The sequence below is a fragment of the Fistularia commersonii genome, chromosome 7 (assembly GCF_037954325.1).
Source record: "Fistularia commersonii isolate RoL2024-O1a breed Wild chromosome 7, RoL_Fcom_v1.0, whole genome shotgun sequence".
NCBI lineage: Eukaryota > Metazoa > Chordata > Actinopteri > Syngnathiformes > Fistulariidae > Fistularia > Fistularia commersonii.
Window position 1 is genome coordinate 5,522,501 of NC_141290.1, and position 23,851 is coordinate 5,546,351.

At 45.2% G+C, this 23,851-nt stretch overlaps 1 protein-coding gene across 3 annotated transcripts in view; it reads left to right on the forward strand.

Moving 5' to 3' along the window:
* Positions 1 to 22,650, forward strand: part of LOC147232461 (metabotropic glutamate receptor 8-like) — a 54,911-nt gene extending 32,261 nt beyond the window's left edge. For 2 of the 3 annotated variants that reach the window (XM_086149308.1, XM_086149307.1), the window contains exons 7-11: positions 5,042 to 5,242; positions 16,081 to 16,220; positions 17,180 to 18,115; positions 21,392 to 21,638; positions 22,546 to 22,650. In XM_086149308.1, coding sequence (XP_086005434.1) covers positions 5,042 to 5,242; positions 16,081 to 16,220; positions 17,180 to 18,115; positions 21,392 to 21,638; positions 22,546 to 22,595 — 1,574 coding nt within the window. In that variant the 3' untranslated portion in view covers positions 22,596 to 22,650. The remainder of the gene's footprint in view (positions 1 to 5,041; positions 5,243 to 16,080; positions 16,221 to 17,179; positions 18,116 to 21,391; positions 21,639 to 22,545) is intronic. The other variant, XR_015106360.1, reaches the window with a different exon arrangement.
* The last annotated feature ends 1,201 nt before the right edge of the window (positions 22,651 to 23,851 follow it).

Here is a 23,851-nt window from a genome sequence, read left to right on the forward strand (position 1 = left end):
TGCTGGCAGGAAATGGTATTACACCACAACTGCTGTGATGCTTTATTTAAATGGTTGAATTTGTTAATAAAAACAGCTGTTTTTAAACTGCCGTGTGTGTGCATGCATGCATGCGCACACGTGTGTCTGCTGTGTGTTTTTTTTGAAAAAAGTCTCAAGGAACCAGGTGGAAACAGGAAGTACTTCCACCAGCAACCACCATTGTTGTTTAGATCAGGGTGTAGAAGCAGGTCACAGCAGCACCCCAGGTAATTCCACAATAACCCCTTCGTACATACACACACACACACACACACACACACACACACACACACACTCTCACACACACACACACACACACACACACGTGCACATCACAGCCGGGGAATAATGTTAGTGAGCCTCCTTTCTTGCTTGATAGAGTGTGTCCCTTTGTAACAGCCTTCAAATGTTGTAATTACACACACACACACACACACACACACACACACACACACACACACACACACACACACACACACCACCACAGCCAGGGAATAATGTTAGCAGGCCCCCGATCACCTGATTTCCTGCTAGATGGAGTGTGTCGCTTTTTTCTTCAAATGTTGTAATTACACACAGTCACATACACACACACACACACACACACACACACACACACACACACACACACACACATTCATATACCTGCATACCATCCCCCACTTTCACACAACCTTCTGTTTCGTCTTATTATGTCCTCTGGCATTTTCACAGTGTAGATTTTCACATCCATTTCACATTTATTGAAGTACTACCTCTACTATTACTACTACTGCCACTACCATTACTATCATTACTACCACTACTCGTACTACTACTGCCCGTACCACTTCTACTACTTTTACTACTAATTCTACTCCTACTACTAATACTACCACTGCTACTACTACTACTCATAATAATTGTACACCTCCGGCTACCACTACTAGTACTCCTACTGCTACCATTATTTCTACTGCTGCTACTACTAGTAGTACTACTACTAACGTCTCAACTTTGGATTTAGAACCTCTATGTCTTGACTTGGACCCTCTAGGTTCTGGACTTAGACTCTGTATATTTCAACTTGGAAGTTGTAGTAATGGCCTAAGAACATGGAGGTCTTGACTTGGGACTTGTAGGTCTGGACTTTACACCTCATGATGGCGACTCAGAAGTTGTAGTCTTGGACTGAGAACAAGCAGTTCTTGACTTAGAATATGTACGTCTCAACTTGGAATGTCAAGGTCTGGATTTAAATCCTGTACATCTGGACTTACAACTTGTAGGTCTGGTGAATCCACCCTGAGATGTCAGGTGATGTTGACATGGACTCACTGCTCCTCACATTGGTCTTGTTTGCTTGGACTGGAAATGGACTTTGGACTTGTGATTCTTCCTCAAAAACCAACCATCTTGTTTCCTGCTAAAGTATTGATCTGCTGTCAGTGATCGGTATTGATAAGCAGATCAATCTGGAACCTCCTGTGTCACCGAGCAGTTGCATGAGTTTTCTTGCCGAGTCTCAGGGGCTTTGACTCAGACCCTGGGTTCTGCTGCGTTGGGAGAACGGGCTGAATCAGACTCGAAGGGATCTCTGCAGAGTGTAAATCCGCTAAAATCAATTGTGCTGCTCCATGGAGTTCTGACATTATCACATTGCCGCCGTCATTGGTGGCCTATTAGTGATGCAACCAGGACAGTTTTGGTGGAGGCCCAGATGATTTTGAGCGAGTGACACATGAGTCTTTTGAGTTACAAGTCCAGTTGTTTACTCACGCTCTCACACCCTTGTTCTTTGGTCTTTGGTCTGAGACTGCGAGGAAAGGGTGAGTTTTTTTCTGACCTTGGCGGTGCTGTTTGTCACATCGGCAGACCCGAAAGCCAATCTGAACAATTTTGTTCTTCTTCTTGTAAACATGGCTGCTGGTCAGATGGGGACCTTTTGGGTTTGTTTGTCTTAACTCTGGAGTCCTGTAAGTAAGGACTTTGGCACTTGGAGTTCCTTCTGATTCTGACCTCTTGTCCTGGTCTTGGCCTGGATCCTGGGATGCTCCTAACTTGGTTTGTGGACTCGTGTGCAGGTCTTGACTTTGTACTCGGATCCGGACTTGGTGCTGCTGTTGACTTCTGGACTTGACTCAGGGCTCTTGCTGTCCACTCCTGAGTTCCCTTCCTCATCTTGCACCAGAACCTGTGACTGTCCGACATTTACTGGTTCTCAGACATGACTCGGGACTCAGAAACATTAATCCTAACTTGAGCATTTGGTAGGCGTCATTCCCTGTGTCCTGTTTTTAGTAACCAGTTCCCAGAGTCGCCTTCAACCCCTTCAAATCCACCAGCGGGAAGCTAGTAGTGTAGTATAACTAATTGTCAGCGACGACTCGCGAATGAGGTTCTGTCAGGCTTGCAGGACTCAAGAGTTGTATCACCATGAAGAATAACGGCCCGCTAATGAATCACAGACAAGTGATACCGATGTGCCACTGAGCCAGTTATTCAGGTAAATGGAGTCAGGAGTGCGACAGCTGCTCCCCTCAGCTCCCCCCACCTCCCCCGCTCTCCCTTCCCATCGCAACATCTGCACCCCCCGCTAACCCCCCCCCCCTGCTCCCCGCAGACCCCCTGACCCGAACCGAGTCATTAGTTTACAGTTTATCCAATTTACAGATCTAATTGAAACAGAAGGGGGCCCACGGGGGGTGACAGGGGAGTCGGCAACTCGTCCATCCTGCAGGCGAGGAATTAAATTTGCGGCGTAAGTGATGTGTTAATCAAATGCCGGCAGCTGTGATGGAACCATCCTCCCTCGCCGCCGCCGCATTCCATCACTCATCGGGTCTCGTTAGCATTTCGGTCACCGCGCCGTCAAACGCGTGTTTGCTTCCCCCTCCTTTTCTCCCTTCGGAGTTGGCGAAATGTTGGTGAGGCCGGATGAGATGGGGTTGGTCAGAACGATGGCAGACATTTTGGCTCAAAGCGATGGATTGGAGCGACAAACAGACATCACTTTGGCAACCCGACCCAATATATTTGATAGCAGTGATCAGATCAGAGGCCATAGGTTAAGAGTCTGGAGTTCAACCTCCTGACAGGAATGTCAGACTGGTAGAGTGGGGCATCCGCTCAATCATAAGGTTGATGGTTCGCTTCCCTGTCTGTATACCAAAGTGTCCTTGGGCAAGGACACTGACCCTCCAGTTATTTCGGTGGACTGGTTAGTGCCTTTGAATCCGTGGGAATCGGTAAATGTGATCCAGCGTGACATGGTGAAAGTTTCCTAGGTAGGAGAACAAGAGGAGAACCCACTCAGGAGAACCCTGAGAGAACCATAGGCGAGAACACATGTGGAAACTTCCTTCTACGAGGCTAAACTTCAGACGACCCCTGGCCCCCTGGAGTCCACCAGCGTGCATCTCTGAATGCCACGCCGCCACAGGTCAAGCTCGCCCTCTATGCTCCGAGCGCTGCGTTCAGGAACCCCTCCTGAATCCTCAGCTCTGGAACAAGTTGGTGTTCTTCAACGGTGAAGTAGTTCCAAGACAATCCTTAACCGCCGCCGCCACCGGGCCGTTTGTCTCGTAACCGCCTCGCTGCTTTGACATCTTCCTCTCACCGCTTGGCCTTGATTCATTGCCGCCGTGCCGACGTGCAATCAGTCTTTACCGTAGAAGCAAATGGCGTTGTACCCCTCCCTCACTGCTGCCCCCCGCACCCCTCCCCAAACACCCGCCGCCATTAAAATTAAATTGGATTTCATTTCAAGGCTTCGATTAATCCAGAGAAGTCTGGTCCTCTGACGGAGCGTCCGGCCACCGCCTTCTTGGGGCTGCTGCCGCCACCGCCACCCTAATAAGTGTAATTACTCAGGATTGTGCAGGTAAAAGGCGGAACACTGTTTTTGTATGAAAGATGACGGAGGCGGCCGTTATTAAATCATGCTAATGAAGTGGAGCCACCAGAATTGTTTTTATGCTAACGATGTCGCTGGTAAGGAATGTGTTCCTTTCTGCTCGCTGCCACCCCGCCATCCCTGCCGAGGTACCTGCCTGCCTGCCTGGCAGCTCGACGCCGTCACGTTAAATCTGCACAAAGACACAACACGAAATTATGTCATGACCTCTGTGATGTCACATGTAGCCCCCGTTAGCATTTATCAATCTGAAGGGGAGGTTCCAGGTTCTAATACTTGGGTTTTCACCAGGTTCTCCTGCTGAGGTTCTCTCCTTGCTCAGGTTCTCCTGCATTTGCTATAATCCAAGTTGTCTCTTGTTTCCATTTTTATGTTCTCCTGTCTTGGTTCTCCTGCCGAAGTGGTCTTGCCAAAGTTCTCCTGCCAAGGTTCTCTCCACACTAACAATGCCAGACGGGCATTTTGCCATCAGATGTTACTCATGGATAACATCTGATGGCCCTCAGATGACCAAAGTAACAATATCACAACAATATCACAACAATAGCAATTTCAACTTGCAAATTACATATTTTATTGCCTGTTTATATATTGCATAGTTATTTTATTGCCTATCTGTATATTTTATATACATTGTCTATTTTATACAGTTTTATATTTGTATTGTTCAGGACTACAGATGGAAATTAGCTATGAGCTATAATCTGGTACAAACATCTCTGCCTCTGTGCTTAATGTATTTGTACGCTGTCCTAATAAACTTCTAAACAAACAAACAAATATTCTCTTCGTAAACAGTTGACAGGTTCATTAAAGACTCCATATTGTCCAAATGCGAGGGAATGGTGGGATGATCGGCAACTTACCTGTCCAATCAAACCCCACCGCTCGCCTACGTGACCGTTTATTGGCTCCGTCCCCCTGATAATAAATGAGTGAATATTCGTCCAAACTGAGAAGCCTGAAACAATGTTCTCCGGGGGTCCAAAGATGTGTTTTAGAACTCAAGGAAGAGATGCAGAACTGGACTCTTGAGTTATTGAAGCTCTGGATGCCGGATGGAGTTCTATTGTTCGTGACCACGCCCCAACCCAGCTCAGCTCCACCTCTCTGTTTGTCTTCCAGGCCTGGAGAAGGTCAGCCGGGACTCCATCTATGAGCAGGAGGGGAAGGTACAGTTCGTAATGGACGCCGTCTACGCCATGGCGCACGCCTTGCACCGCATGCACCGCCACCTCTGCGCTGGCACGCCGGGACTATGCGCCCGCATGGCGAACATCGACGGCAAGGAGCTGCTGGCCCACATTCGCACTGTCAACTTCAATGGTAAGATGGCCGCCGTAGCGTGCGAGGGCGGATCTTTCTTGCGTTGCCTAATCCAAACATCAACGGTACCCATTTAGTCCAGTACCCATTTAGTAAGAGGCATATCAAGAGTAACAACCTAACCAGCGTGCTAACATGCCACCGGAGAAGTTAGCATACGCCTGCTTCCCAACATTTGTCAAACCCTTGATCATTTTCAGATGTTCTCCACTGACTTATTCCTTTCCACTTTGGGTTCTGTACTCCAAAACATGTAGCAGAGTCTCTGTTCTGCAAGAAGGTCCCCTGGGGTCTTCCTCCATGTTCTCCCCCGTGTCTGCATGCTGTTCCTCCAAGTTCTCTGGGTTCCTCCCGCAGTCCCAAAACATGTATGAGGTTCATTTGAGACCCTGAATTGCTCAGATGTGTCAATGAAAGGATTAATGTTTGTGTAGCAGAACCTCAGCTTGTTAACACCCCTGATAGCGAATAAGTTGACCTGCTAACAGAGTTTGCGATCAAATTTTGAGTCGCACTGCAAACAAGCTTCGGTACACGAACGCGCCGTCGAAGTCACAGGTTTTCCGCGGAGTGATTTTGTTGCACAGCAGCAATAGTGCGAGCTAGTCTGTTTTGTTTACATTGTTCATTGTTGTGACTTTTCTAAGCTAGCCCTCATTATAGCTCACAAAAAAGTTAAGTGTCCGAGTGCTAGTGGTGTTAAGAAGGAGATAAGAATTACAGTCAATCTGAAAAAGGAAATAATAGCTAAACCTGAGTGTTGTGTTCGTGTTACTGATCTTGCCAAGTATGGTAGCATATAGGTATCATGATTTCTGCAAATGCATTTTGATATGAATTATGATAACTATATGGTTTCATAGCAATGCACTACTACATGGCTGTGTCAACTGTACAATCCTGAAGAACAAAGTTACGCTAAAGGTTGCTGATTTGGCTAAATGGGTCTCTACATTAATGAAGTGAAAGTCTCAAGTGTTAGAAGAAGTAGAAAAGCCATTGTTAGTTTGGATTAATAAAAGACAGGTTGCTGGAGATAGCGTTAGCGAGGGTTTTATATCCAAGAAGGCTTGACTTTTGTTGTTTTAGTGAAGGACGTGCTGGCAAGAAGTGAAAACACCAAAAGCACAGCAATAATTAAAGTTATCTTTAATTCCTGTCTGTTTTTTTGCCACAAATAAAGCCATAAAAGTATGTTTTTTTGGGGGGTGCTTGAGAACGCACCAGTAGGATTTACACTGATATCAATGGGGAAAAACTGATTTGTTTTGTGAACTGAGTCAATGAACGAATGAAATTTGCAAGCTGAGGCTTACTGCTTGCCTTGAGGAAATACAAATAAGGGCGTGAATGTCTCGATATCTGACCAGTCTGGGGTCAGATGATGGTCTATGTGGTATAGATGATGAATGAATGAATGAATGAATGAATGAATGAATGAATGAATGAATGAATGAATGAACAAACATGTTTCCTCACGCCCGTCAGCTTCTTGCTGTCCCCCATTTTTTGTTTTGTTACATTTTGCCGCCGCTTTCACACCGAAAAACCCCTTCCGCCTTAGCGCTGCCAGAACCCCTCCACCGTCAACATCCTTCCCCCTTCCCGTGGATTAACCCCTCCCTCCAACTATTATCCCCTGGCAACTTTAATAATTCACACATGCCTATAGAACCTCCTCTCCGGCCCCTCCCACCCTGGGATGAATTCAATTTGAATAATTTCCCGATCTACCTGCCAAGCGGCCTGATGCGGGACGATGAAATGAAAGGGACGGGGGTAGCAGAGGGAGTGGCGCCGGGGCTCTCTGGGATTCATCTCAGCGTGTCGGGCTGATGGATGCGAGGAGCCGGTGAATGTTATTTCTGCGGGCGGAGGAGACGTTTAACAATACATTAGCCGTGGAAAGAGCGGCGGTAAATCTGTGCTCAGTTAAACTGGAGGTTTTTTTTTTTTTTTTTTTTGGAAGAAAACATCGTGGCTGTGTGACGCCTCCGAGGCGTCATAAACTGGTTATTTACCAGAGAGGAGAACGTTTCTGGATTCACAGAACCGAAGGGGGGCTCTTAGTTTCGAGGTTCTAACATTTGATTAAAAAACGTTAATAAATGATGAATAAGCCGGTTTCGGCTGATGAAATGGAGGGTGAATATAGGGAATGTGTGAGGAAGTGGAGACAAGGGAACGCAGGACTGAGGGAAAGGAGGAATTAGGAAACATGAGTCCGAGAGAACACAGGGATCATAAACCTAATGGGACTTTGGATTGAGGAAACATGGGATTTAGGGAACATAGCGTGAAGGGTCACAGTGCTGGTGGAACATTGGCCAATCAAACTAGGGCTTGAGGAAACACAGCTTTGTAGGAACACCAGAACATTTGGATTTTAATATTGAAGGAACGTAGCTTTGGTGGAACATTTGGATCCTAATGTTGAGAGAACATAGCATTTATGGAATACCAGAATATCGGGATCCTTATGTTTTGGCAGCGTAGTTTACTACATAGGCAGAGTGTACAGATGATAATATAGAGGTAACGTAGTTTTGTTGGAGCACCATAATATTTGGATTTTAATAGTAAGAGAATGTAGCATTTATGTAATATTGGAGCGTTGCGATGCTAATATTGAGAGACAACAGTATCTATTGAACACCTCAACATCGGGATCCCTACGTTTAGGCATCATAGCATTTGTTGAACACCGGAGCGTCGGGATGCTAATGTTGAGGGAATGTAGTATCACTGGAACACGAGATCACTTGATCCTAATGTTGAGCAAATGCAGTTTTGCATGTTTATGTTTAGAGAGCTTGGTATTTATGGAACACTGGAACACTGGGATCCCAATGTTGGGAGAACATCCATGCTTGAACGGTTTCCTCAGTTCTCCGTCATCCGTGGGCAGGGAGCGTTCCGTCAGTGACGAAAATGGGCTAGATCGGTCTGAAAATGGCTGCTCGAAATTGCTGGGGGGGGTGGGTGGAACGGGAGGGGGCATTAAAAGGCAGATTTGGGGGGAAATTGGAGACCAAAATAACATCATGTCCAGGACGCCACTCATCTCCATGGATATTAGCACCACTTTGGGAACGAACCCAGTAGCGGGACGCTCACTTAGTTTGGTCCAGACAACAAAAGACGGTGCGGGGAGGGGGGAAGGGGGGGGGGGGGGGCACATGATGCTGACCCTCCCAGAAATAGCCACCGCCAAATGCTGAAGCTTTTAGTAGATTACATGCTTCGCTAGCTGGTTCCCTGTCCGTCACGAGGAAGAGGAAGGGAGGCACGCGAGGTGCGTGGCTCAGTAAGACGCCATCGATTCTCACCCCTGAGACACCAGCGTTTAAAAATAAAGGCCCCCCGGCTGGCACATAGTCGTCACCACAGCAACAACGTCAGTGTTCACACTGGGTTGTGTATGGTTTGACGGAGAGCGGGTGGTGAAGTCGGAAGCCGCAGTGTTTGTTTTCTTGATTGTTTGTTTGTGTATGTATGTGTGTGTGTGTGTGTGCATGCGTGCTGCGTCACCGTGGTGATTCATAAACCAAAACCATATCTGGTGTTTTGCTCTCTCCAAGTCAAAATGATGGAGAACCCTTTTTTCCACCCTTGTCTTTTCATCTCCTTATGTCTAGGGAACATTTTATTAAAGGAACTGAAGTAATAAAGGTAAGAAGGAACATATTATGTTCATCAATAGAGTTCAGGGAACACTGGAATGAGGAACATGGGACCAAGGGTACCAGGATTTGAAGGAACATATGACCAAGTGGAACATAAGGTTGAGATATGTACCGCTGAGGGAACATAGACAACGGATCCAAGAGCTAAAGACAAAAATCCAGCTGAGTGAACTTTGGAGTGAGTGAAAGTACAGCTGAGGGAACAGGGAGTCAATGGAACACAGTGGCAAAGGAGCATACAACTGAGGGAGCAGGGGGTGACTGAACTTAACATGGGGTGAGGGAATACTGCAGCAATGGAACATAGTAGTACAGGAACATATGGCTGAGGGAACATGGGGTGACAGAACATAGTGTTGCAGGAGCATACAGCTCAGGGAACATAGAGATGATGGAACATACAACCTAATGAAGAGTGGTGAAGAAACACACAGCTCCAAGAACAAAGGGGCAAAGCGAACATAGTGGTGGACATATAGCTGAGGGAACATGGTAGTGAAGGACATACAACTGAGGGAACATAGTGGTGAAGGAACACACAGCTCAAGGAACGTCAAAATCGAACATAATCTTGGGGTAAGGGAACACAGCTCAGTGAAAATGGGGTGATGGAACATACAACCTAAGGTGATGGCGCACACAACCTAATGAAAAGTACCACACAGCCTCTGGGACATAGTGGTGAAGGAACATACAACTAAGGGAACTCAGGGTGATGGAGCATCGTGGTCTAGGGACATACAACTCAGGGAATATGGGCTGAAGAACATACAACCTTAGGAACATAGTGGTGAAGGAACACAAAGCTTTGGGAACATAATGGAGTAATGGAACATAGTCGTGGAGGATCATACAGCTGATAGAACATTGTGTTACAAAACATAGTAGTGAAGGAACATAAAGCTCAAGGAAAATAGAGACAGTACATAACCTTGGGGTAAAAGAACTGACAGTTCAGGGAACACGGGGTAATGGAACATAGAGCCTAAGGTGATGGAACATAACACCGAACGACAAGAGTGGTGGTAGAACACACAACTTTGGGAACATAGTGGTGAAGGAACATACAACCGAGGGAACATAGGGTGACGGCATAAAGGGGTGCAGGGCATACAGGGAACATAGAGGCAGAATCGAGCTTTTGGGTAAGAGAACATACATCTCAGGGAACATAGGGTGACGGAAATAGTGGTGCAGGAACATACACCCAAGGGAACATGGAGTGAAACAAAATAGAAGTGCAGGAATTTACAGCTCAGGGAATACTGGGTGAAGGAACATAAGGAACATAATGATAAAGGAACACAAAGGTGGAACATAGAGATGACAGAAAACAACCTTGGGGTGAGAGAACATACAAGTCAGGGGACATGAGAGCAATGGAACATGGTGATGAGGGAACATCCCCATGTTGTTAGGTTCACACATCAAAGTTAAGTGTGTTTATCAGATTAACAATAATCCTAATCGAGTCTATAATCCAGGGACTTTCGCTCCTTGCCGGCTTTCATGGTGCCCTGGGGGGGTTGGAGCTTGTGTGGAAGGAAACACCCAGAATGGAGAGGAAGGAAACATAGCAGTCACTGCTTCAGGGGTTTGTTGTTGTTCCTGTGACGGGGTTTGTTGATTAATTTTGTGTGTGTATGTGGTGGATTATGACACACACACACACACACACACACACATACACAATGGCTGAATTTTTTTCGGGGGGTGCTTTGATCCGAGTCCCGGTCACAGCTTGTGCACACGTGCATCGCCGCCGCCGCCGCGTCCTGTTCCGGCAGCATGTGGCTCATGTGCGTTTTGCGGCTGATTGAGCTCGTTCTTACACACACACACACACACACACACACATATGCACCGAGCCCCTGAATGCATCACACCGTGTTCAGGACCTTCCCGGGTGAATCCGTGAAGCAAACGCTCGGCTGAACCTCTACATACATCACACGTCGGCACAAATCAAACTCTAGCGTCCTCTTCTGCTTCACTTCTCCGAACGCCTGGCCCTTTCTCATCATCTTCGTCTTCATCTTCATCTTGACCCCCCCTCCCCCCCCCCCTTTTTTTTTTCTTACCCATAATCCCGTGTATTAAATGAATGCAGAACAAAGTGGCGCTCAGCGGCGACGGTGGCCGAGGGGTCTAATCGCCCACTGAGCCGTGCTCCTCCGGCCCCCGCGTGATTATTTTTAGCGTAAGGTTTGACCGAGACGCTCGCCGCTAATGTTAGCGCATTAGCCGGCGCGGCAACCTTTGCCGCCACGTTCCGCCTCAAATGGGGCGCGGGGGGAGGAGGGGGGTCGGGCAGGGGAGGCGGGGGGGGCGTGGTGTCAGCTGGACTCCCCCCTGATTCTTTCGGACAGCAGATGCTTACTAAGAGGCGATAAAAGCTTGTTGTTGCCATTTTCGGGGAGTGGGAGGAGGGGGGAGCTGCGGCGTGACTGACCCCGCAGAGCTGCAGGAATCAGATCAGTGATGGGTGGAGGCGGCGGGGGGAGCAGTGGGGGGAACGCTCGTCCCCCGCTGAGGCTTCGCTTCAAATACGCACCTGTTCTCAAACTGCTGAACAAAGCAGGAGCAGAGAAGGAGAACCCACAGCGACAGGCCGGTTCTGATGTGCAGGAGAACAGCTAGAACCTCAGTGCTCTGTGTGTGTGTGTGTGTGTGTGTGTGTGTGAACCCTGTTTCATTTCATAACAATTTACCACTCTTGTCTCTGAGACTTGGAGAAAGATTATCAGAAACAAAGCTGACTGAACAGGAGAGTTCAGGGGTTCAGGAGGCAGGATTTAACTGGGCAGGTCAGCTGTCAATCACATACTCAACTGTCAATCATCCAACTTGTTCATCTTCTCATTTGACAAGGAATTTTTCAAGGGGCCGTATGAGAAACAATAGCTTAAAGTTAATGCTGCTCAAAATTCTTTGCAAAAAGGCAGTAAAATACATTTTAAATTTTGATGAGCTGCTGCTGGTTATCAGAATAATAAGAATATTCTGTAAATTTTTCGGGGGCATTTTCAAACATCTCTTATAGACTCTGATGTGAATTTTTTTTTTTTAATTTTATTTAAAAATACCGCATATATTAGGACAATACTACTGCGGCTTTACAGTATAAATTTATTTTTATATATTTATTTTTTCATATATCTTTATGGTCAAATAAGCATTTTCTCAGACAACAACCAATCAGAGCATGATGTACCGCATCCTTTACATTACATTACATTACATTACATCACATTACATTGCATTTGGCAGACGCTTTTATCCAAAGCGACTTACAATAGAATCGCCGCAAGAATAGTATCCTGGTTTCAAATTGGCTCAGCAACATTAGCATCATAGTCTGCATCTCCTGGGCATAGGAAGCATTCAGCATCTTGCCTCGTCCATTCCACATAAATTATATAAATGTGAAGTTATAATTGTATATAAAGAGTTTATAAGAGTATAATAAAGTTTAATAAGAATGTTTGGAGGGCCATAAGCTTTAAAGTAAATAATAAAATATAAACACGGTCGCTAGGGGGAACATTTAGGTGTTTAAATTGCTACCCATTGATTTCAAGTTGTATTACTATGTCATTTTGACAAGAAAAAACGTAAATTGTGACAAATGTCTAGTCCCCTGTTATGTACCAATTTAATGGGTAACATTAGTCATCGTTGCAAATTTAATAATTTTGTCAGGAGCTGCCACAGATTTTGCAGTATGTTATGGAATTGATCGACTTTAAGCGAAAAGCAAAAAGTGATTTTGATTTTTTTTTCAGTTGCTTGTTTAGCGGAAGAAATCTGATCTGGCTCGGGGTTGACCAAGTGTGTCAAAATCAGAACCAATGAAGTGGATTTGCGAAGGGCAGCTAAGAGATGGTCATCAATGATGGAGGATCTGGATCTGGATTTGTTGAACGTCATAACTGAGAACATTTTTTCTGAAGTTTTTTTCTGAAGTTATCTCATGTAAAAACACATGACGGTACTTGACGGCTGCATTTCTGGGTGTGTTTTGTAAAAAAAGTTTGCAGTTTAGGGACTCCCTTGCGCACTCTTCATCAGACAAGTACTTGTATGCTCCTCCACGTTTGAGCACGTCGCAACAGTTCAAATTATAATAATTGAACCCTGCATTACCTTTGACTTCTCTAACTAAATATTTAGTGGCCTTAGTGGCATTTGGCGTCAACTTCTCTTTTGCATGATTCATCTCAGTCTAGGCACCCACATCATGGATGTACTTACGTTCGTCCCAATGTAAGAAAAAAACTAACGTCCAAACATGAACGGAATAACTGGCTGTAAAATATGCAGGTCTGATAGTGAACTTTTTGAAGTGGAATGAGAACCTGGAGAGAACCACCAATTGTCCCCTTTAGAGTGATTTTGCTCTGTTTGCCCCCCCGCCCGACAGGAAGTGATCTTTCCTTTCAGGTCGCTGACACGTGTGAGATGTCACAGCTGGAACCGAACGCAAAGCTCCCCCGTCTTCCATCAATCAGGCTCTCTGTGGGGTGGGGGGGTGGGGATGGGGTCCCTGTCAGCTGATCCATTCAGCCGCGATAATCTCCCCCCCCACGCCTCCACTGCGAGCTCACATTAGCACGCCGCTCGGGCTTGTCGGCGCTCGGACGCTCATTATTCCTTGTTTGTCGTCACCCATCAGCGTCCTCGCGTCAGGGAAGAACAACATCTTGATATGCGGTGAATTTGCGGTGGGCGGTATCAGAGGTCAGAGGTCAGGACTGGATTTTCCATGTTCTAACACAGGCCAAAATAAATAGATAAATACATAAATAAACAAATAATTGTCAGCAAATGAGCAGGTGAGTGGTTGGATGATTGACAGCTGATCTGTCCCAGTTAAACCCCGCCCCCTACCACAGTGTTAGCTGTGATTGGCTCCAGCCCCTCCATCCGAATTCCTGGATTCTTTCTTTCTAAAGTATCATTCCATGTTGATCTAATATATTAAACACACACACACACACACACACACACACACACACACACACACACACACATGCATTTTCTTGTTGTGTCTGTGAGCCCCCTCATTGTGTTGTGCTCTAATTTTGTGCAAACACAATCCTTCCAGCATGTGTGTGTTTGTGTGTGTGTGTGTGAGTGTGTGTGTGTGTGTGTGTGTGTGTGTGTGTGTGTGTGTGTGTCGGCAGTCCCCAGGCGGCGAGCGGTGATTCATCCCCCGCTGATGTGATTTGCGCTGCTTTCCTTGGACCAAGGGAGGGAACCGGGGGAAGGAGAACACAAACGGAAACCCACTCACTTCATTATCGGCCTGTTTTTTTTTTTCCCCTCCTTCTTCTTCTCTTTAGCGCTGTCACCCCCATCCCTCCCCCATCCCGCCCCCGCCTCCTGCTCTCATCCGCTCTGGATCCCCCCCCCCCCATCAAATTTCGCCCCCTGGCCGCAAACGCAGCGCCACTGGGGGATAAAAATAAAGTGCGGGGTTCTGAAAGCGTCTCATTCTGCAGGATGGAGGCTGTTTGAGGGTGGGTGGATGGGTGGGTAGGCCGGGTTAAAGATCTCCAATCGAGGTTGAAATATTAAAAAAAAAAACACATCTTATTTTTAATTATTATTTCCAATTTTTAAATAGCGTTTCATGAATTCTAAATGTATTAAATGGTTATTTTTGTACAGGAGAGAACCTATTTGAACCTATGACTTCATCATGAGGCGTCATGTGAATCAACGTTATGATTTGCACTTTTCTGAAATATGAAAATCATCAGATGAACTTAGAACAGAACAACAGAGAACTCAAATAATCATATTTATCTTTATTTTTTAAACAAAATTATTCTTCATTCACCATTTTATGAATGATCAAATTCTTAGATAGATATAGTGTAGATATACACAAACATGTATATTTTGTCATGACTTTCTTCTATGTCCAATTATAATATATATTCGTATATTCAATATATGTATTTACTGGAGATAAATGGAACATATCAATTTATATATGTCTGTATGTATATATATACACACACAGACACCCCCCCACACACACACACGCACGCACACACACATATATATAGATTAGAGTTAGATTTGCAGATCTATTTGCCTTTAAATTAGTGGTCCAACAGTGGTTGTGAAATCATGAATTTTAATATGGGCCATTTTTGAAACTGTTTTATTATAACGCTCCACTATTTTCAATGCAGGCCGTTCAACAAAAGAATAAACAAAAAAAGATGAATCATCAAGTTCAAGTTCAGTCATCAAGACCCCCCAGTCTGCCTCACCTTGCATTAATTTGTAATTTTTTGCAATCATCAAAGCTAAATATGCAACAAACAAATATTAAATACATTAGCCTGAGTATGGAAAATATGAAAATGTATAGAAAAAAGTGTCTCAAAATTTTATATTTCATATATCAGGAGAGACAGAAGCAAGCAGTCACCAATTACAAGCCTCAATCCGCTTATCTGAGGTGGGGCATGTTCTGCTTGCTGCGGCACTTCATGTCTCGGAAATATATTTGAACAAGGAATTGAATAACTCTCTCAATAAAACATGGACCGAAGAACTAATATTGTCAATTTTTTCAATTATTTTTATCTAGTATCATAGCATATCTTTCATCTATACTATGTACAGTATATACTCAATATGAATAGATACTATGTCTATATATTGAAGTCCTTCATTCTGTGAAAAAATTGGATAGTCATAATAAAATAATTATATATAAATACTTCATATACACATACATACATATATGTGTGTTGATACTGTATATATATACATATTAATTTTAGGTGAATATTATTTACTATTATTATTTATTAGTTGCTTTTTTAAAATTTCTTGCAGATTTTTGGGTAGGGTTCCTCGCTAATAGTTTGGTTATTTGTTTTATATCCTGGAGTTTGTTTTGGTGTCTGTGGTTTTGAATATTTTTTTACCAGCTGTTCCTGCAGCTGCCCAGATCTTTGATGCCAGGAGGAGGTGCATGCCGGCATCCAGCTGGCGTGAAAGCAGCATGTCAGAGCCAGGAACCAAGCTGCTCTATAAACGCATTATTACTGTGTTATTATAATGTTACTACCGTGCAGGCAGTTGTTGAAACCCTGGTGTCTCTCTCTCTGATCTGTGTCTCAACAGGAAGCGCCGGAACACCCGTCACCTTCAACGAGAATGGCGACGCTCCGGGGCGATATGACATTTTTCAATACCAGATCAACAACCGGTCAACGGCGGAGTACAAGGTCATCGGACACTGGACCAATCAGCTGCATTTAGATGTAAGAACCGCCCACAACAAGTTGTAGAGCCGGCTAGTATAGTCACAAGGTGGCAGTACATAGTGCACCCAGCTAGTGTACCTATCTTGTGGCGCCAGGTGGTGGAGCTACATAGTATAGCTATCTAGTGGACCTACATTGTGCAGCTGGGTAGTGTGGCCAGATAGTGGAGGTACATAGTATAGCCAGTAACTGGAGTCCGATAGCGGAGCTACATAGTGCAGCCAGCAACTGTAACCACCAGTTGTTAGTCAGTGTATCTTTCTAGTGTCGCCAGACAGCGGAGTAATGTAGTGTGGCCAGGTGGTGGCGCTACATGGTGTAGATAGCTTGTGTAGGAAGCTAGTGTAGCTATCTAATGTACCCAGATAGTGGAGTTATCTAAGGGACCTCTATTGTGTAGTTAGGCAATATATGCAAAAAGTGGAGCTACATACTCTAGTCAGCAACTATAACCTCCCTTTTTTATTTGTAACCACCTGCTGTTACCCAGTTTAGCCTGATAGAGTAGCTAACTAGTGTAGCCATCAAGTGTAGCCCGATAGAGGAGCTACATGGTGCAACCAGCAAGTGTAGCCAGATAGTGGAGCTACATAATGTAGTCGTCAACTGTAGCCACCAGGTGTTAGCCAGTGTAGCCTGCTAGTGTAACCACATAGCGGTGCTATCTAATGTAGCCAGATTTCGGAGTTATAGGGTATAGGTAGCTAGCCCAGCTATCTAGCACACCCAGATAGTGGAGCGATCCAGGGGACCTAGATTGTGTAGCGAGGTAGTGTAGTCACATAGTAGAGTTACATAGTGTAGATAGCAACTATAGCCACCTGGAGTTAGCCAGAGTAGCTTGCTAGTGTAGCCAACTAGCGTAGCTATCAAATGTAGCTAGCCAGTGTAGCTAACAGTGTAGGTTGCTCGGATCTTAATCCTACTAACAACTCTGGTTCTGCTGCCCCCTACAGATGGAGTCCCTCCGGTGGACAGCCGGGGACGCCTCCGTGCCGGCGTCCGTCTGCAGCCACCCCTGCAAGACAGGCGAGCGGAAAAAGGTGGTAAAGGGCGCCCCCTGCTGCTGGCACTGCGAACGCTGTGAGGGCTACCACTTCCAGGCCAGCGAGTTCTCTTGTGAGCTCTGCCCGTATGAAAAGCGTCCCGACCGGAACCGGACCGGCTGCCAGGACATACCCATCATCAAGCTGGAGTGGAACTCACCATGGGCGCTGGTACCCGTCTTCATCTCCATCTTGGGCATTGTGGCCACCACCTTTGTCGTCGTTACCTTCGTGCGCTACAACGACACCCCCATTGTGCGGGCGTCGGGCCGCGAGATGAGCTACGTGCTACTCACGGGCATCTTCCTGTGCTATGTGGTCACTTTCCCCATGATCGCGGCACCGGATGTGGTGGTTTGCTCCTTCCGCCGTATCTTCCTAGGCCTGGGCATGTGCTTCAGCTACGCCGCCCTCCTCACCAAGACCAACCGCATCCACCGCATCTTCGAGCAAGGCAAGAGGGTGGTGGCGGCGCCACGCTTCATCTCGCCCGCCTCCCAGCTGGTCATAACCTTCTCGCTCATCTCGGTGCAGCTGCTTGGCGTGCTGGCCTGGTTCGCCGCCGACCCGCCTCACACCTTCGTGGACTACGGCGAGCAGCGCACGCAGGATCCAGCCGACGCCCGTGGCGTCCTCAAGTGCGACATCTCCGACCTGTCGCTCATCTGCTCGTTAGGCTACAGCATCCTGCTGATGGTCACGTGCACCGTCTACGCCATTAAGACACGCGGTGTCCCCGAGACCTTCAACGAGGCGAAGCCCATCGGGTTCACCATGTACACCACCTGCATCATCTGGCTGGCCTTCATCCCCATCTTCTTTGGCACGGCGCAGTCGGCAGAGCGGGTGAGTGGTCAGAAGAGTGCTGCACTGAGGTTTACTAGTTAACTTTCTAACTAGAGTACGGTCAAAGAGCCAAGAGATGGGGTCCGAAATGGAACTGACGGGATTGGTTGGGTTCTGTGGGCGCCACTCGCAAGAAATGAAGTGATAGAAAAAATTAAGAGGAGGGTGAATTAGCATGAACGTACCGCGAGCAGGTACCACACAGGTTCCTGCGTCACGAGAGGGAACGTTTTAGGTTCTATTCTGAGTTAATTTATTTTTGTTTATCATTTAAGTGGTGTCATATCCAAGTACTTGTTTCTTTGATGTCTGCGCTTTAGTTGTTTGACATCAAAGTGTCCTGATGTTTGATTGTTTTTTTTTATATCAAATTATCCTTTTGATCAGTGTTTTGAAGTTTTGTTTTACTTTTGAGATCAAAGTGTTTAGTTGTGGATCCTTTTGTTTATTCCAAAAGGTTATTTATTTGTTTTCAAACCAACTTTGTTGAGTGTTTGTATCTTCAGCGTTTCCATGGGAACATCTGCTTGTGAAATGGTACATCAGGTGGTCCAAAAAATCAGACGCCTTTGCTTCAGCCTCCCAAAATGCTAATATTAGCTACACTGATTAGCATGCTGATTATCCCCTTTGTTAGCACACCAATATCAGATGCAGGTTAAGAGTTAAGCTACTGTTTATTTCTGTTTTGTGTGTCATCGCTGGTTGCGAAGCGATTGGTGCACGACTACAAGAATCCACCGTTCAGCTAGCAGCTAACAGATGACGCTTCTTTCTTTTCCAAAACAATAATTGGACACGTGATGAAATGATTGTGATGTATATGGATGTTCCCCAGGTCCACCGGCGGTGGAACTGTGGTGAGACGTCCCTTAAAGAACTTCATTAAGATTAGTGAGTCGCTACTTGCTAATATGGCTAACATTTACTCATAACTTAGTTTAATTGAGGCGTTAAAGGGATGATAACAATATTTTTATAACACTTATTATTGTTATGATGAGGTCATGGTCTCCTTGCAGCCACACTGGTCTTTGTAGCTCCCGAAGTTCTCAGACGCCATGTTTTCGGGATCCGACAGGCTGGATATGGGGTATGGGGGGGGTATGGGTTGAAAATTGCCATCTGTTGCCGTGCACGCCCCCCACCCCCCAGCCGAGGATCCCCCCAGACTGTCTGTCAGTCTGCTGGTCGGGGAGGGGGCGCTTCTTCTTAGAGCCGGTTGCCATGGAGACTGCCGAGTTTCACAGGTGTGCAGGGCCCGATTAAAGTGGGAGGAGAGAGGTTGGCCTGTGTGTGTGTGTGTGTGTGTGTGTGTGTGTGTGTGTCCTGCTGCTGATTCTGCGGTGCACCCCCCCCCCCCCCAGTTTCCTCACAAACATCCGCATTAATAATGAGCTGCTGCTTCTTCCAGCTATGTTTTTTCCTAAGGATGCTTTCTGATTTTCTGCAAATTATTTGGGATGGGAACAGGAGGTTACAATCCTAACGATTCCTTCCAACGACTACAAATTACCTTTGTGTTTTCTGGTTGCTTTTACCATTATATCTTTTAAGAGTAGTTTCCCTTCGGGGTCTCAGCTGTCCTCCCACAGGTAGGAGGTTCATTGGAGACCATGTTAATGAGGAGGTGAATACTTATATGTCTCTATCCATGGTCCTGTGATCAATCCAGGGTGAACCCAGCCTCTCCCAGCCTAAGGTTAATTATTTTTTCGGATGTTTGTTTGTTTTTTTTCGGCTTTATTTTGAAGGACAACTACCACTTCCTGCTCATTCGAAATGAGGCGTTCGGCGTCCCGTCGAAAGTCTCATCGTGGTTAATTAGCCGTGGCGGATTTACGGCCCCAGACGGAGGTTTATCAGCAAGAGAGATATAAAAGGTTCAATTTCAGTCAGAACCCAGAACCTTTTCAAGGAAGGTTTTTATCTTTTAATTATTCAAGGTCATCCTCAGACTGTCCCGAATTCGATAGTTAGATATTAAATAATCAGTCAGAGATTTTCTGAGTGTGTCTGTGTGTATATACATTTTTTAATTTAATTCTATTTTTTTAATCTATATTTATATATTTCTGAATCTATATGTTTAAAAAAATAAAAAAATGATAAATTACAAAAAAAAATCTGAAATCTGGTTGGTGCCCGGCACGTGAGGGAAGGTCTGAGGGAACGTCCAGGGAAATGTCTAAGTTCGGCCCACACCTTAAGACTCAAGGCTAAATATGAAAATATTTATGAAAATATTATAATATATTTCATAATATAAATATGAAATTGAAAAGACTCGTTCAGCGTTTTTTGTTGCAACCATGCCATGTTTTCACACAGTATTTGCAGAGCCTTTGCTATTTCAGTCCAACAATCAGAATCAAGAATTTTATTTGTCCCCTAGGGGCTATTGATGGGCACAAGGGTGTTGCATAGCAACCAAGCGCAGATGAATATCTATAAATATTTAGAATAAAGGTAAGATCAAAATTAGATGAAAATAAAGTGAAGTAACTCCAATATCAATAAGGCCCCTTAAATAAAATGTATTTTTATGTATTTATTTTTTATTTATTATTGTTTTCCTTTTCCGCTCGCTCCTGATTTCTTGGAGAGTTGATATCGTACAAGCTGGGCTGTTCTGCATTTCTGTTCCCGTTCATCCAAGCTGTCAACAAATACCTAAATGAATCCCTTTCCCGGCTTGGTGGGAGCTCATCTATTGTTTGTCGATTCAGTATTTGTAGTAATGTAACGCTAAGAATTGTGATAATATCAAATATGTTTTTCCCCGAGACTAGGAAAAAACTGAAATAAGGCTCCAGCTTACATTTGCCTTACCATTCAAGATTTCCTTCATATGGTGTAAAACAGCATTAGGGAACTCCGGAGGGAATAACTTAACTAGTTTAAGGTATTGTCCCAACCTTAAGGTGTTTTTGAATGTGTTGTGTTTTTTTGAACACAGCGAGGACTAGAATTTACTGTTAAACGTTAAAGATTAATAGCATCAGCCATCTGGTTTGCAGAAAAATACTTTTTCTTTAAATAAAGAACATTGAAAAAGGTCATTTTTGAACAGTGTAAAAGGAAGGGATTTGAATAATGACCTTGTTTGGATTTACAAAATAAAACATTTCCAAAAACGTACAAAGAAGAAAGAGAGACTTTTCAAAAGGACCTTGAAGTAATGTAATGAAAGTTTGTGTCCTCCTGCCCCGTGGCTCCGCCCCCTTTTGCCCCTGCTACCTTTTGGCCCCGCCCTCTTTTGGCTGCTCCCTCCAGATGTACGTCCAGACGGCAACACTGACGGTGTCCCTGAGCCTCAGCGCCTCGGTGTCTCTGGGCATGCTGTACGTGCCGAAGGTCTACATCATCCTCTTCCATCCGGAGCAGAACGTCCCGAAGCGCAAGCGCAGCTTCAAGGCTGTCGTCACCGCAGCGACCATGACCAGCAAGCTGTCGCAGCTGGCAGCCGAGCGGCCCAACGGGGAGGCCAAGACCGAGCTGTGCCCAGCCCTCCAGCCCGGAGGTGAGTCCCCGAGTTTTTGATTACCAGCACTAATGAATCAAAATCTTTATTAGTCTGATGTTCCGCGTCACCCGGGGTAACACTTTCAAGGTTCATCCGGGATGGGAAAGCGCTCCCCCCCCAGCGGCTGCATGCAGACAAGATTGGACGGCGTGTTTGGTCGTCACCTGAGACCAGATCTGACGGCGTCAGGCTGTGTATGGTTTTCACGGCGGAACCCGTCGCCGTCAGCAGAAAAGTGCCGACCCTCGCTCATTAGTGCGGACGAAACTCCGATCTGACGGCGCCGCTTCTTTCGATTCCTGCGTTCGGTTCCACTTCCTTTCTCTGTTCTGATCGGTTAGCACTGGCGGTTAGCACTCATCTCTGAGCTCGATTTTGATGCGAGATGCCGTCGTCCATTCGCACCGAAACATCCCAAGATTTTCCGTGACGGCGTCCCACAGGGCTCTGTCTCTGGCCCACTGTTTTTCACTTTATCAGATTATAATCTTCATAAAAAGGGAACAAATGGCAACTTTATTATTTTTTTTTTAAAAAATCTTAAAAATCTCCCGTGAACAAGTGATTAATAGCTGTTTTGGTACACTTGTGATATTTTCAGACGCACAATAGTGCTCCCTGCTGGGGTTGTCCAATGACAGGGCTCCGTTTAAGTTTTTTATTTTTTTTTTGCTATTTACTCATAACGATATCAGACATATAATAATAAGACACATACATGCATGTTCCATAGCGCCCCCTCGCAGTGAGGCAATGCTATGTTTTCAATATCCACCCTATTTTCCACAATCTTATAAATGTCAGTTTATAGACTTGAATGTCGGTCTGGGTTTTTTTGGTTTGTCTTTTTGTCTTTCTTCACCAACCTGCTGTTCTCTCTCTTCTTCATCTTCCTCCTCTTCAGTTCCGCAAACGAAAACCACCTACGTCAGCTACACCAACCATGCCATATGAGTAGGACCCAAAGGACCACAGATGAGGACATTAAAAAAAAAACAAAAAAAAAAAACGTTCGGGCGGAAACTGAGGACAGGACGGACATGTGATCTGCATTCCTTTGTTTTTTTTGCATCAGGGGAAAAAAAAAAAAATCAGGATCCTCGCGATGATCCGAAACCTTAAAAAAAAGTCATTAAAAAAGATCAAAAGATAATGATAATAATAATATTAATAATGATACCATTGTGGGGACCGACCATATTTGTTGTGATGCTAATCGTTACGTTGCAAAAAAAGAAAACAATGGTGGTTGTAAAAGTGTTCTGGTTCCTGTTTCCTGTCGTCCGTCCGTCGACCTTCATTGCTAGCCGGTCGCCAGTGTTCGGCTGAAGACAAACAGAGTAGCTGTTGGTCGTGAAACGTCCCGGTGGTTGAACGAAGCATGTTTTTATACAAATTATCTATTTATAATAAAGGAATGTTTCACAAGATGGCTCTTTTGCGGTCTCAAAGATCGTACCGAGGGCAAGGAGACAGGAGCAGAAAACAGAGGGCACTTCAAAGTTCGGATGGACAAGGTTTAGGAGCCAATGGCAGCTGCCGTTGGGGGAAGAGGGGCGGGGCTTAGCCTGTCAATCACAGGGGCCATGTACCTGTACCAGCAATGGTGCCTCTCAAACCCTACCACCCCCATCAACGAAAGCAGGAAGACAAATGGAGTCTAATGTTCACAGCACCATACCGGTAAGACTGATAAGCCGTTGCTAAAACTAGCCGCTCGCCAAGGTTAGCAACAAGTTTAACAGGTTTTTCATTTTGTCATGTTGACAAGTACAGTGTTTGTGTGTCTAAAAGTCAATGTACACTAAAATAACTAGGCATACCTTGTTTTGGTCATGTTAGCATTAGCAAGTAGATACCCACAACCTTAGGATCTTTAGAATTTTTAAAACCCTCCATAGTTTTCCTTGGATGGTGTCTGACACACAAGACAAAACAGGCAAAGTATTTATGTTAGCATTTTAAAGTAAAAAACGATGCTTGCGCTAACAGTAGCTGGTGGCAACGTTTAGCAGATGTTGACAAGTGGATCCAAGCTCTGTTAGTTTCTCAATGATGCCTCATTCACTCCCAGAACTTCATATTTAGGTGAACATCAGCTCACTAATCCAATCAAAACAACCCCGCTAATGCTGACCGCTAACTCTATGTGACCCCAGTAAGAAAAGAAGAACTATGCTGCGCTATATTTTTTTGCCGATCCTTACAGG